Consider the following 12621-nt stretch of genomic DNA (forward strand, 5'->3'; position numbering starts at 1 on the left):
GACTGCCGTCGAAGTAGGACTGCCGTCGAGGTAAGACTGCCGTCGAAGTAGTACTGCCGTCGAGGTAAGACTGCCGTCGAAGTAGGACTGCCGGCCATATGCGATAAAATATCCACAAGTTAGCCTCCCGGTTAGACAACCCGGCTCTCAGTAATTTTGTATGAAAATGGAATATCTCTTAGCATCAACTAGAATTCGAATTTAGGAATGGCTGGCCTTTCACTTTATCCGCGGACAGTCTGCTTATATTCAGTCGCATAGCTTAGTCACCTACTAACGTGTCCCAGTAGGGAATCTTTTACTTTTCGCAAGGTAATCAAGGAGGATTTTCAGAGGATCAAGCGTCTATACTGATAGCACCATATACTGTAGAATTATTTACAGTTAGAAACCCTCCCCTGCGTGTTACTATCATACCTATCCATATCCCCATTTAGAAGTTGGAGTTTCATGAACAACCGATTAATACTGAGCTGTCCGACATATGCGATCGACCCGACCATATTACAGCGATTCAACAGCATATCCCTAGGTTAAGAAACTAAGATTTGTTGTCTTTACCGCTCTCCTTAGTCATGTGTAGCCAACAATAAGCAGGTAAATATGATGTAACTCAGTGGCAAATCAAACAGAACACGACTCCTATTCGAGATGCTATTAGAGTAAAAAGGTGAACCTAAACACAGTTTGATTTTCAACAGAGCAAGAGGAATCAGCTCTTCTCCCGAGAAATTAATGACTGCAGATCTGCAAGAGCAGAATCAAGGGATGAGGCTTTCTGAATCTCCTTTACTAGTTTGTTCACATCATCTTCCTTCCCAGAACGCAGGATACTGATTAAGAACATAGATACAAGTCGATAGCTTTCCATGTCTTTCTCTACAGCCTTTCGTGTCAATCTTCGCCGTTTGTCTGTTAAAGGCTCGAAAAAACACTCGCTATTCGTTGCAGCGCATGCTTCACAGGGAGGAGGGCCACTGCACTTTAGAATATGAGTAATGCTTAGACGCATATATTATGAGATAATACATACCTTTACTTTCTTTCGTTGACACGATGAGCAAGCTAAACTCCGCCGCTTTGACCTTCGTTCGACATGGTGAACGGGGGTAAGAGGCTTATGAGGGCTGCGACATACTGCAGGCAGAAGTGTTCTGAGTGGAGCTGCAGGACTAGTCATTGAAAACGTTCGCACTGATCTGCTGCTAGTCGTGTGTAGGTGGGGAAAAATATAACTCAGGACGGAGATGAAAATAAATAAATATAATTCACGAGACCAGCTTCACATTCTCTTTATAAGAGAGACTCTTTCTGTTCCTACTCTGTTGTGTTACACAGGTTTGCCATTTCCAAAATACAGACGTTAATTATGCATCCAGCAAACAAAGACTAGGGCCAGGGTGGGACAAAGAAAGCAAACTGTAGCGTTATAGGTATGGGTAATATTTATCTTACAAATCCTTCCAGGTTTCTTCTTTGTCATTCTTGGCACCAGCACAAGGTTGAAATATCCGAATTTCTTTATACGCTGATATCCTCTTCCCCTTTGGGAAAAATATCTCACGTTTGTGCAAAGAAGATTGGGGCATGATCAAATGTCCCAATTGTGGGGTTAGGAAGTGGATCTGGGTCGCATGCGCCCAAGAAGAAAGAAGAAGCATGACAATAAAAGGTACAGATTGCGAATGGGAACGGAGAATAATACATCCGTCGTGCTTATATCCTTTGAGATATTCTGTCGTTTTGTCGTCCGCCTCTTATCTGCTGTCAGAATTGCTGACGTCATATTGATCCCATTCCCTTTTTTTTTTTATTAAGAAGGAAAATTTAAATAGACCATGTATGTTCCTCTCGGCATTCCGTTTCCCCATATAAAGTAGCCTTTCAATATTTCCTAAAAGTTGGCCATATTCCTTCCATCTCCGACAATGCAGCCACATTGGCAAATTGGTATGAATCCTAGGCTTTCTTACTGATTCACATTAACTGAAAAATACCAAAGAACATATTTAAGGAATTGAACAGCTTGTGATGACATAAGCAAAGACTTAATAATGACGCCCTATGCACCGCACCCCAACACCAGTCAATGAGTACGGCAGTGCTATGAGTCTATATACGAGAGTTCAGCTAGCAAGAGCTATGGCACCAGACTTGATAGTCCCAAGAGAAGGAGCGATAGTGCTTAACGTCATTTGTCCTTTACCCCAGGAAGCAGCTACTGCAGGCTATAATTCAAAACGTGGATTTCCCGAAACTGGTCCCCGAGAAGTTTGATCATGAACGGTGCAAGCGCGAAGAGGCGGGCGCATTCTCCCCTGTATCAGCCTTTTGGTAGATAGCATGGAGATCATAGTGTGGAATTAGTACTGCTGCTGAAGTAGTTACACATGGTGGAAACCCTGAAGATGACCTGCTGGTGGGTGGCATCGATTTTTTATATTGAACGTCTTTGTATCACTGTACCAGCGAGAAAGTATTTCCATCTGGTTGTGAGCTCGGCATAACTAAATCTGTGTAAAAGTAATGACCTAGCAGAAACCACAATAGCAGTATACCGCACTAAATTGCTGTAACTAAGCTTGGGACCTCTTTCAGCCAAAGCGGACATGGTGAGCACGTAAGGTTCTTCTGAATTGAAATTAAACTGAAACAAACGTTAGAAAAGCATCCATCCCAAACTGTTCATTCTGGTTTCTGTATCTTCCTATTCGCATTGTTGATTGGTTCGTACAGTGGACTATCTGTCATTTCCGAAATTTGGGGTTTCTTGCCACTAAAGCCTTTGTTTGCATCTTTGTTGGCATTACTGGTGTTGGGAACCGGGGCATAAGGGCGGGAAATGCTGTCACGTATAGGATGGGCTGTGCCAGTTTGAATGGCACCTTCATCAGTCACTCTATCAGCTGTAGAGAGAGCCAAATCACCCGAGTCAAAGTACCTCCGTTCCTTTACTTGTCAGTAGCTGCCTTGGGTTACCTTATTAGAAACATACCCTAGACTGTTGTCTGAGCAGTCCTCCTCCATGAGGCAAAGTCCCATAAAGGCGGTGGCGTTTCTCATCCTCGGAGAGAGTCTAGTAACAAATTGGCATAATGCGCTATTCCTCAATGATAGCGGGGAATGGTCTAACTAGGGAATGGGGTTCTTTATCCTGTCCCCCTTCCATTATGATTTGTGTCACGTATATAGGTAATTTTCGTTAATCGCGGAGGACAAAAAATGATGTAGATTAATATTAGAAACTGGTTTTATTGCCACTTATTATAGATTTGCCAGTGCTAAGCCCATGGATGAGCAGCCCAGCCAAATCATCATGTCATCATTTGCCTTCCCATCCATAGAACGTTAAACCATTTAGAGTTAAATTTGAAAGGTCACATTTCGGCAGAGCATTTTAGAACGCCAGTATGGGTTAGTCACCCCATCGTATCAAATTAGGTGTATTGAGAAAGTGATACATTAAGTCATAATAGTTCCCATAGACCTAAATACCTTGTCATTTTGTCAACATTCATATTCATTGGATATGTATGACTCTCGGATTACTGGTCCTCAACGGCAATTTCGGAGTAGCTTCGATTGTGGCAATATTAATCAGCCGGAAGAAAAAAAAAAAAGAGAGAGGAAAAACTCAGGGCGCAGCAGCACATTTACACTATCAAACTTTTAACTCTTAAAAAGAAAATAATTCTCAGGTCGCAAATTTGTTGTTCCGGCCGAGAACTATTTTGGAGAGTGCTCAAGGTTCGTCTCTGCGCCCGAACGCGAGAAGGCTTAATTAAATATTATTGTCTTCGCAAAAAACAACATGTCTCCCACTGATGGCTCCCCTATGTACTTCGTGTCATATTTTTTGCCAAACCTTACGGTGACCGAGATACCAAATAAAATTTCCAAGTGGCAGAAAAAGTCACGACTCTTTGAGCAATAATGGTCCAAGAGAACCACCGGAGCTTAGGAAGGTAAACAGATCCTATCCGAACCTCTATTCCAATACATATATGGGTTTATAGCTCAGCTGAAAAACCACTTCACAGCAATAGTAACCTATCCAACAAAATTAATGCCAACGACAACAGTCAGGCAGACCCAACTGCAGACCCTCGAAGCCCTGCTGCCACTGCTGAAAATGCGGATTCTTACCGTGAATTTCTTAATGAACTGGTGGACTCAATACGAAATGAAGATCAAGTAATGGTAGCTCGCATTATTGGTCTTATACGATCTGGCGCATCTCAGGATGAGGTCCTTGGGACGATCCGGAGCGCAAATAGTTAGTGCGAAAAAGAGGGTATTCGTCACGGTTCTGCGTAGGGAACTGTATATTTGCACTTGAGTTAGGCTATGGATGGTTCTTTGCGATAAGATTTCATCATCACTCAAGTGTAGAACCAATAAATGTTACAAGTTCTAATGCACTGAACATTTACGGCCAATACCTGCCAGTGTCATTCCTTTATAACCACGGTCAAGCCTCGATTCATAATAATACGAAACAGCTAGCTATTGTGCAGATATCTTCCTAATAAGTTCTTACCTGTACCCCACTTCGACACCCAGATAATAACCCATAATAGGAACTATTTTATTAATGCTTTTTGTTCCGATGAGACGGTCGAAGTATTTCCAGAAAAGGACCGTTCTCGTATCAGGGTTCATGATAATTATGGACAATCCCCAACCTTTGAAAGCAAGATGTGTTCTGGAGAAACCGTTCGTATTTTCCATGCCGAAACTAGTCATGAGTACATGGAAGGAAATTCTTGGTGCCCTTAAGTAACTACCATTATCTCCACCTGGAAAAAACCGATTACTATTGACACCTTGTGGAGTAGTGCCACTTCAGTGGGATAGTCTATAAGGGATGAGCTCCAGGCCAATGATTCAAGAAGCTGATCAAGAAATAGAAAGGCAGTAAAATCCCACGCTTCATCCTTCGTAGGCTGCGTAAACATATATTGCCGACAGATAATGGTTAAACCCGCTCGGTCGGTAGGGCTTGGCATCATGACAATCCTGTGGTATGCTAGTTCCAAAGCAGTTAGCCGTGCCGTAGACTATTCAGTGACGTCTGCGATTGTCCTAACATTGAGACGTAGTGGCGACAGGTTATAAAGCATTGGAAAGGGGTTGTGAAATATCAAAAGGCAACATAATTATGGCCTGCAAACGACAGTCTTATCAGAAGAGAAATCAGAGAGTACAAGACAATGGACATGCCTGGATTCTTGGCAGCAGCATCGCCTCTCTGGCATCTGCAGTTTATCTAATTCAAGACGCAGACATGCCCGCCTCTCATGTTCATATTCTAGAGTCCCGCATAACTCCAGAAGATGGGATACCCACCTCAGGCGACTCAGTGGGTGGGTATGACCATCGAGCTCCATGCTTACCACTTTTATGCGATGAATGCACTGAAAGTCTGCTTGCTTTAGTGCCTTCGTCCAATAATGCCGGGAAGACAATGTTGGATGATTTAAATGAAGCGAGAAGTAATGCACCTCCCACTCGCCTTTTTACCCAAAATGGCCATCAGGTGGAGGCTTTAGAGCCCCAGAAGATCAGCATTGGTTGGAAAGTTCGGATGAACCTGGTGACATTTGTATTAAAGTCCGAAAAGAGCCTGGGGAGAAAGATTATCTGCGACTTCTTCGACAAAATTTTTTTTAACAGCAGTTTCTGGGCTGTCTGGTCATCAGCGTATGTCGTCTAATCCAAAGTGGCGAACCAACTCTAACAATGGGAATCATAAAAGGTTCGGCCTTTGTCCTTGGCATAGCGCCGTCGAATTTCGTCGGAGTCTCCTAAGTTACTTCCACGATTTCCAACGTCAAAAGGAATTTCCTGGACTAGATCGGTGCAGATACCATCTGCAGGATGATATTATCCTGCCTATTACCCACTTCCTGCAGGAAAAAGGAGTGGATCTTCAGTTCAACACCACGGTCAAAGACATAACGGTAGATCTGCAAAGAAGTCATCGATCCATTTCAGCTTTTAAAACAGTTCAGAACGGATTAGAGAATACCGTCACCATCAGTCCTCCTGATGTTGTTATTGCATCCCTTGGTTCACCAATTTCTGGTTCAACAAAAGGTACTAATACGAGGCCACCTTCATTGGAAATACTGAAGGCGGAAGACAAATTGGATGAGAATTGGTCACTCTGGCTGGCATTCGGTGCAAGCCTCGGCTCAAGTCTTGGTGACCCGTACAATTTTTGCACACGAGTGGGTGAATCCAGACAGGAGACTTTCACAATTACAATAAGAGGTGTTGAGTTCTTCGGCCATTTTATGAACTTGGCTCGTGCTGACCATGATTCAATTTCAATCGCCCTCCAAAATAGCAACTGGTTACTTAATTTATTCATTCCCCGTCAACCACTTGTTCCTTATCAATCCACAGATGTGCAGGTTATGTGGGGCTATGGCTCGGCCCCCCAACATATAGGAAACTTCGTGAAGAAGCCAATGCTCTGGTGCTCTGGGCAGGAGATCCTAACTGAATTGCTTCTGCATCTTAATATACCTCCAGAATCCATTTTAGACCGTTCAATTACTATCCCACGTGTGATGCCACGCTTAGCGGCACCGTTGCTGCCTCGGGCTTGTGCGGATCGTCCAAAGGTGATACCGGAGTGCACAGCCAATCTCGCAGTAGTCGGTCAATTCGTTGATATACCAGATAAGACTGTTGCGACTGTGGACTATAGTATACGCGGAGCTCAGATCGCGATATATCGACTCATGGGTGTTCAGAAGGTGCGGAACAAAGACAAGAAATATTCCATTACTAGTTTCTTGGGCCTCTAAGATATGGTAAAGCACTTTGTTCAATATCGAGGGACTTTCTTAGTAACAGCGGGATACAATTACCGATAATTTCAAGTTGCATTATTTAGAAGTATGGGCTGTTAAGCATATTATGTTGCTGGGGTGGCAGAAGCCCAGCGATTTAGATTTCAGCTGCGAAGGAAATATCGAAAACATGATAGTGGATGTAGTGGCTATGTTCCAGCAACGCGACGTCATTGATATATAATGGGGGACAAATCTTATACCAGAGCATACATTTGTTCTGAATCCACATTTGCAGAACTTCCGCCAATGCAAACTTGCTTTCCGCCAGCGATATACGTCGCCTCCACGGGGTAACCCGGCTTGCGTTTGTGACCAAAGTGCGGACGAGACGCTAAACAATACCGAATGAATATATGGCGCAAGATATCGGGATAAAGCGCTGGATAATGTGATATATTTGGACAATTCAAAGTCGGCGTTCACTGTAGGAAAAATGTTGTTGTTTTTCTTTTTCTTTGCTTTTTTTGAGAAACATCTTAGAACATGAAATGTTTTCTCAAACTGTTCTTCGCCTTCTTGGTCATGATACTACGTTCGACAAAGCTCAGTTTGAGAGCCCAGGCATGTACGAGCTTAAGTCCTGGTTATCTTTTTGTCATAGTCCATTAGGTCCTCAATTTATGTCCTGTATTCTCTTCTCCATAATGATTCTGTGTCAAACGGATCTGGTCACCGTTTGATGGCTTGTGTGTATCTTGGTTGTCATCTAAAAGCCTATTGAGAAGCACATGACACGCAAGTGAAATACAAAGCACTTTAGAGCGGTTAAATCAGAGATCAATGATTGGTGGAATTAGCGTCTCACGTTTGCTCAAAGAATCACCCGGTCGGGCGACGGGGAAGGCCAAAAAAGCAGCCATAACGCTAAGTAAAGCGAACAACCATTGACCAGAACCTAGCAACTTTGCCGGGCCCATGTTTGGTAAGCGACCCATCCAGGATTAGAGTGCCGCCTTACGCTAACCGGGATATGCTCTTACGCAGCAGGCTAGCAGCAAGTACTCACCCTCCGAGGGTGAGCACCTTAAGCGGCCACCACAGTTCAATATCCTTACTACCCCTTAATCGGCGCTTTTGGTTCACATTAAAGAAACTCAAAGAATCAATGATACAAGGATTTTTCTCCTCCACGCTATTAAAGCCAGACGTAGCCGCCCCCCAAATGCCTGCTTTTCACTTTTTTCACTCAATTTGACCATCATGGCTATCAAGAAAAGAACTATCCGGCGCCGGCGATCGGACAGTTCTAAAGCAAAATGTCAACAGCGGAACCGACGGAAGGTTCATTTGTTCCTGAAAGCTTTTGAATACTGTCGGGAATGCGACGCAGACATCTGCCTAATGATCCGTTTGAAGCACAATGGCCAGGTTGTTTTCTTCAAGTCAGACAGTGACTGGCCTTTTCCGGAAGAACAGTTGGTAGGTATTATCTTAAGCCTGAGAGACAGTAGCGGTAATAACCCATCTCTTGTAGGCGACACACTACCCGAAGCCTAAGCAGGTTACTTGGCAAGAATTGGCCGCCCAGTATGAATCTTAAAGAAACAATATTGTGCCGGACAATGGAATATTTGGGCCTCTAATTAGTTACAGAGCCGATGACAAAGTATCACTTTGTCATCCAGATACACTAAAATTCAAAACCGGCGCCCGGGTCTTGTATCCTCTTAATTGTTTCCCAACCCTACGCCAAGAATAGACTAACCTCTTTTTGAGATACTCCGAATCCTGGATGAGATACTGTATGGTATTCAAATCACCCATTACAATAATAATACTATATTACATGTTTCGCCAAAACAAATCGCTTTTGTTTCTTAATACGCCACCTATATCCCCACCTATATCTTACTAGTCCGTATTAGTATATCTCTCAGCCAGAACTTAGTTAACTGGTTAACCGCTTAGTAAGCTTCAAACCACCTCGATGTCAGACTTTCTCCTGTATCCACATCTCAAAGAGACTAACCAGACACGGTGGCTGATCTGCGGAGCAACTCCTTCCTATTTGGGATTGAATATATACCCATTATCCTCTGAATTCTCTCTGCTTATTCGCTCATAACGAATTCTATCGAATATCCTAGAGTATGTCGCGAGAAGAGTGTGCTCCAGCCTTGCCTCCTCTTAAGCCACGCCCTGAATACGTACCGCAAAGCGAAGAGAAGGACGTTGAGCCGTTCAGTGTAAGACGAATTCGATCGTCTGCCGCGTGTACCGAGTGTCGCAGGCGGCGAATAAAGGTGGTTTTTGTTTTATCTATAAGTTCGCTGAACAATGATAGCAAATAGTTCTGACATCCTGCTCTTCCCAGTGCAACGGTTATACGCCATGCGAACAGTGTACCCTTCATAACCGTGAATGTGTCATTAATCTGCTACATGACAAGCGTAAGAAGATATATCTCAGGGAATTGGAACAAGAGCTTCAATATCACCGCACATTTTCCCATCAACTGTATCAAGTTATCTGTGAGTGTAATGATGCAGATGTAAACCAGCTTGTCAGCCTGATCCGAGATGGGGGAACAAAAGAGGATATCAAAAATGCTATCGAAGGGTATCTACAACACGATATCCAACGTCCTATATGTGGGGAATCTAGTGGAAAGGATAAATGAGGCTCTACTTGCAGTACTTTTATGGAGCTGCTTTTCCACATCTGATTTGGACACATCGATGGATGTTGGCTGTTTCATGTCTGCTTTTAGTGCCGTATTGACAAAAAAAATTTAATTACTTACGTTAAGATAGTATTATTTGGATGTAGGAGTGAGATACAGAAGGAACCCATAGGAAGATATCTGCTCACTAGCTATATCAAGGCCTGATAATCAATATAAAAGCTTCCCAATGAGAGACATGGCCATGAGATTTTAGTACTTTAGAACTTGTATCTAGCAATATATTCATCCTACCCACGGGAGGTGATACATTTTCACTGAAAAGAACTATCCATAGCGTAAATCAAGTACAATTATAAGATTCCGTATGCAAAATCGTGGTGAGTAACTTCCTTTCACACTAATTGTTTATGCTCTGGATCGTCGCAAAGACCTCTTCTTGAGATGCGCCAGATCGTATGAGACTAATTACCCGATCTATTGCCGGCTGATCCTCACTTTGTAACAAGTCCAGTAGTTGATTCAGAAATCCTCTGTAATAATCCACATACTCCGCAGTGCTAGCAGGGCTATGAGGGTTTGTAGTTGGTCTTCCCTGCCAGTTGTCATGGGCGCTAAATTCGTAGATTCGGTCACCATTACTGCAAAGCGTGTATGTTAGTCAACCTATGAATCCACAGAATATTGGCATAAATTTTGGATGGGATCTGTTTTACCTTCCTGAGCTCTGGTAGCTTTCTTGGATCATTTTTGCTCAAGGGGCTGTTAGTTTTTTGTGTGATCTGGAAAGGATATTTGGTATCCCACAAACTGGTAGACTTGGTAAGAAGTGAAATAAAATACATAAAATGATAATGAGTTAAGAGGCACATTTACTCTTTATATACAATAATAGTTAGACATTCTGTGCTTCGGTGGATGAAGGTGAACGAGCCTTGGGTCTTCAAATAGTTCTCGGCCGGAATAACAAACCTGCGACCCAACATTTCACTTTTCTATAAAAAAAAAATAAAAGAAAGTGACAGTGTATGTACGCTTCTGCGCCCTTTATCTGTATTCTTTTTTCTGTTGTTTTTCTCTTTTCTCTTTTCTCTTGAGTTATTTCTTCTCAACAGATTAATTTTGCGATAATCAAAGCTACTCTATGGTTAACCTTATACACTGTTAATTTGAGAGCCATACACATCTTATGAATATTGACATTAGTGACAATCCAAGAACGATGAGTAGGTACTTTAGCTCCATAGGAGCTATTGCGACTGAATGTACGTGCCACATTCTCAATACATCTATTTTGATAGATTACTGCGACTAATCTATCCATATTGTTCGAAAAAGCTTCAGGCATGACACGTGACCTTCCATATTTAACTCAGAGGAGTCCAATGTTCCTTGGATGGAAAGGCAATAATAACATGATGATTCGATTGAGATCTAATCCTTGGGGCTGACTACATCATTTCACTTTGGTGACAAATGAATTATAAGTACAATACTAATTGGTATCATTCTTTATTCCTCACGATTGACAACAACCGTATACGCTACATACCATCATCATGGAAGCAGGACAGGATAAGGAATATCATTCCCAGGTAGGATATTATTTCATCATCATTGAGGTACAGAACACTGAGCTGACGAATTCCTAGACTCTCTCCGGGGATGAGAAACACCGCGTCCGCCTCTATGGAAGACTACGTCATGGTGGATTACTCAGACAATAGTCCAGGGTATGTTTGTGATAATCAACACAGAGCAGCTACTTACGAGCAAAAGGAACGGAGGTATTTTGACTCGGGTGATTTGGCTCTGTCTGCAGCCGAGAAAATGACTGATGACGGTCCTATCCAAACTGGCACAGCCCACCCTATACGTGACAGTATTTCGCGTCTTTATGCCCCCCGGTTCCCAATACTAGTAATGCCAACAAAGATGCCAACAGGGACGTTAGTGGTGAGAGTCAAGTTCAAGAAATGATAGATAGCCATCTACACCGGCAAATTAACAGTGTGAATAAGATGCAGAAACCAAAAGAAACTATTTAGGATAGATAACTTTTCTGGCAATACTTTTCAGTCTATCGATGAGAATCTCATGTGATACCCATGACAAATTGGTATAAGGAAACCACAAGTTTAGCTACAGCAATTTAGCGAGCTGTACCTTAATAATGATTTCTGCTGCGTTATTATCTCTACGGATTCAATCACGTCAAGCTTATTATCACATGGATGCACTTTTCCGCCTAGGACAATGATGCATGTTGCATTCCAGAGTCCACTAATATGCACTCAATTTTTGGGCTAGCTTCTTGGCAACTCGGCCCTGAGCAAATGGAGGAGTACAAATCGGTAAAGCTGGTTTTGAATATGGCTGTAGGCAAGCTCGCTGTAAATGGATTTACCACATAATCCTCTAAATACTCGGTTGAGCGGTAGTGTTTACTTTCCATTACGGGTTGGGATCCACCATGAAAATGAGCCATGTACAAAACTAGAATAAGGTTTCTTATCAGCGATGAGATAGCTGTCATACAAGGTCTGTACATGTACCATAGCTAGGGATGGTATGTTACAAGTATATACCATACAGTATACTTGGCAGGAATATAGTTGTTCCACTAGCTATCCACATGTAGTTTAGTGGTTCTTGGTAATAGGGTTGGGGAAACAATCGAAGATACAAGACCTTGGGGGCCGGTTTTGAATTTTAGTGTAACAATTGTCCTTCAGTAGTGACCAATTCTTGCAAATATGGATATAGATATACGGGCTATTGTGGCGCCTAAGGCGGAACTGCCGTGTAAATTAGACTTGGCTTTGAAAGCTGGGCTAGTAGCAGCTAATTAGAGTGTGATCACACCTACAGCTATTTTACGTGCAGACTTACCCTATACACATTTAATTGTGTTAAAAATAATACAACACAAGGTGATTATCCCGCAAACATAATATCGCAAACCAACACATACTCATATATATGGGTTTGGTAGGTATATCATACTCCTGGAAAGTGCTCGAGAACTTGCGGCCAGTTTTTATTAATACTGTACTCCAATTTGTGTTTGCACTGGCGAGTGTGTTTGCACTGGCGGGTGTGTTTGCACTGGCGGGTGTGTTTGCACTGGCG

At 42.7% G+C, this 12621-nt stretch overlaps 8 protein-coding genes across 8 annotated transcripts; 5 read left to right on the plus strand and 3 right to left on the minus strand.

Annotated features, from left to right (window-relative positions):
* Nucleotides 1-584: 584 nt before the first annotated feature.
* Nucleotides 585-1630, minus strand: BDV27DRAFT_137495 (Zn(II)2Cys6 transcription factor domain-containing protein). The gene is made up of 2 exons (XM_032069001.1): nt 1034-1630; nt 585-982 (listed from the first exon to the last, which is right to left on the minus strand). Exons 1-2 carry the CDS (start codon nt 1178-1180, stop codon nt 713-715), a joined length of 417 nt encoding a protein of 138 aa, XP_031921638.1. The 5' UTR covers nt 1181-1630; the 3' UTR covers nt 585-712.
* A 1055-nt stretch (nt 1631-2685) lies between these two features.
* On the minus strand, nt 2686-3169 carry BDV27DRAFT_150328 (uncharacterized protein; the record flags this gene model as incomplete). Its single annotated transcript, XM_032071212.1, has 3 exons — nt 2686-2949; nt 2996-3076; nt 3134-3169. 3 exons carry the CDS (start codon nt 3167-3169, stop codon nt 2686-2688), a joined length of 381 nt encoding a protein of 126 aa, XP_031921639.1.
* A 337-nt stretch (nt 3170-3506) lies between these two features.
* On the plus strand, nt 3507-4655 carry BDV27DRAFT_137500 (uncharacterized protein). Its single transcript, XM_032069002.1, has 2 exons — nt 3507-3965; nt 4041-4655. The coding sequence occupies exons 1-2, from the start codon at nt 3934-3936 to the stop codon at nt 4279-4281; spliced, it is 273 nt and encodes a 90-aa protein (XP_031921640.1). The 5' UTR covers nt 3507-3933; the 3' UTR covers nt 4282-4655.
* Nucleotides 4656-5161: 506 nt separating this feature from the next.
* On the plus strand, nt 5162-6818 carry BDV27DRAFT_163457 (oleate hydratase; the record flags this gene model as incomplete). The annotated part of the gene is made up of 2 exons (XM_032073548.1): nt 5162-5703; nt 5759-6818. The coding sequence occupies 2 exons, from the start codon at nt 5162-5164 to the stop codon at nt 6816-6818; spliced, it is 1602 nt and encodes a 533-aa protein (XP_031921641.1).
* A 1097-nt stretch (nt 6819-7915) lies between these two features.
* On the plus strand, nt 7916-8597 carry BDV27DRAFT_137502 (SRF-type transcription factor family protein). The gene is made up of 2 exons (XM_032069003.1): nt 7916-8285; nt 8341-8597. Exons 1-2 carry the CDS (start codon nt 8067-8069, stop codon nt 8404-8406), a joined length of 285 nt encoding a protein of 94 aa, XP_031921642.1. The 5' UTR covers nt 7916-8066; the 3' UTR covers nt 8407-8597.
* Nucleotides 8598-8835: 238 nt separating this feature from the next.
* BDV27DRAFT_137505 (Zn(II)2Cys6 transcription factor domain-containing protein) lies at nt 8836-9581 on the plus strand. Its single transcript, XM_032069004.1, has 2 exons — nt 8836-9109; nt 9181-9581. Exons 1-2 carry the CDS (start codon nt 8957-8959, stop codon nt 9484-9486), a joined length of 459 nt encoding a protein of 152 aa, XP_031921643.1. The 5' UTR covers nt 8836-8956; the 3' UTR covers nt 9487-9581.
* A 158-nt stretch (nt 9582-9739) lies between these two features.
* On the minus strand, nt 9740-10377 carry BDV27DRAFT_137507 (uncharacterized protein). The gene is made up of 2 exons (XM_032069005.1): nt 10206-10377; nt 9740-10130 (listed from the first exon to the last, which is right to left on the minus strand). Exons 1-2 carry the CDS (start codon nt 10235-10237, stop codon nt 9890-9892), a joined length of 273 nt encoding a protein of 90 aa, XP_031921644.1. The 5' UTR covers nt 10238-10377; the 3' UTR covers nt 9740-9889.
* Nucleotides 10378-11057: 680 nt separating this feature from the next.
* On the plus strand, nt 11058-11580 carry BDV27DRAFT_137512 (uncharacterized protein). Its single transcript, XM_032069006.1, has 3 exons — nt 11058-11081; nt 11134-11396; nt 11435-11580. The coding sequence occupies exons 2-3, from the start codon at nt 11155-11157 to the stop codon at nt 11535-11537; spliced, it is 345 nt and encodes a 114-aa protein (XP_031921645.1). The 5' UTR covers nt 11058-11081; nt 11134-11154; the 3' UTR covers nt 11538-11580.
* Nucleotides 11581-12621: the final 1041 nt, after the last annotated feature.

Source organism: Aspergillus caelatus (assembly GCF_009193585.1).
Source record: "Aspergillus caelatus strain CBS 763.97 unplaced genomic scaffold BDV27scaffold_323, whole genome shotgun sequence".
In the NCBI taxonomy this organism is placed as follows: domain Eukaryota; kingdom Fungi; phylum Ascomycota; class Eurotiomycetes; order Eurotiales; family Aspergillaceae; genus Aspergillus; species Aspergillus caelatus.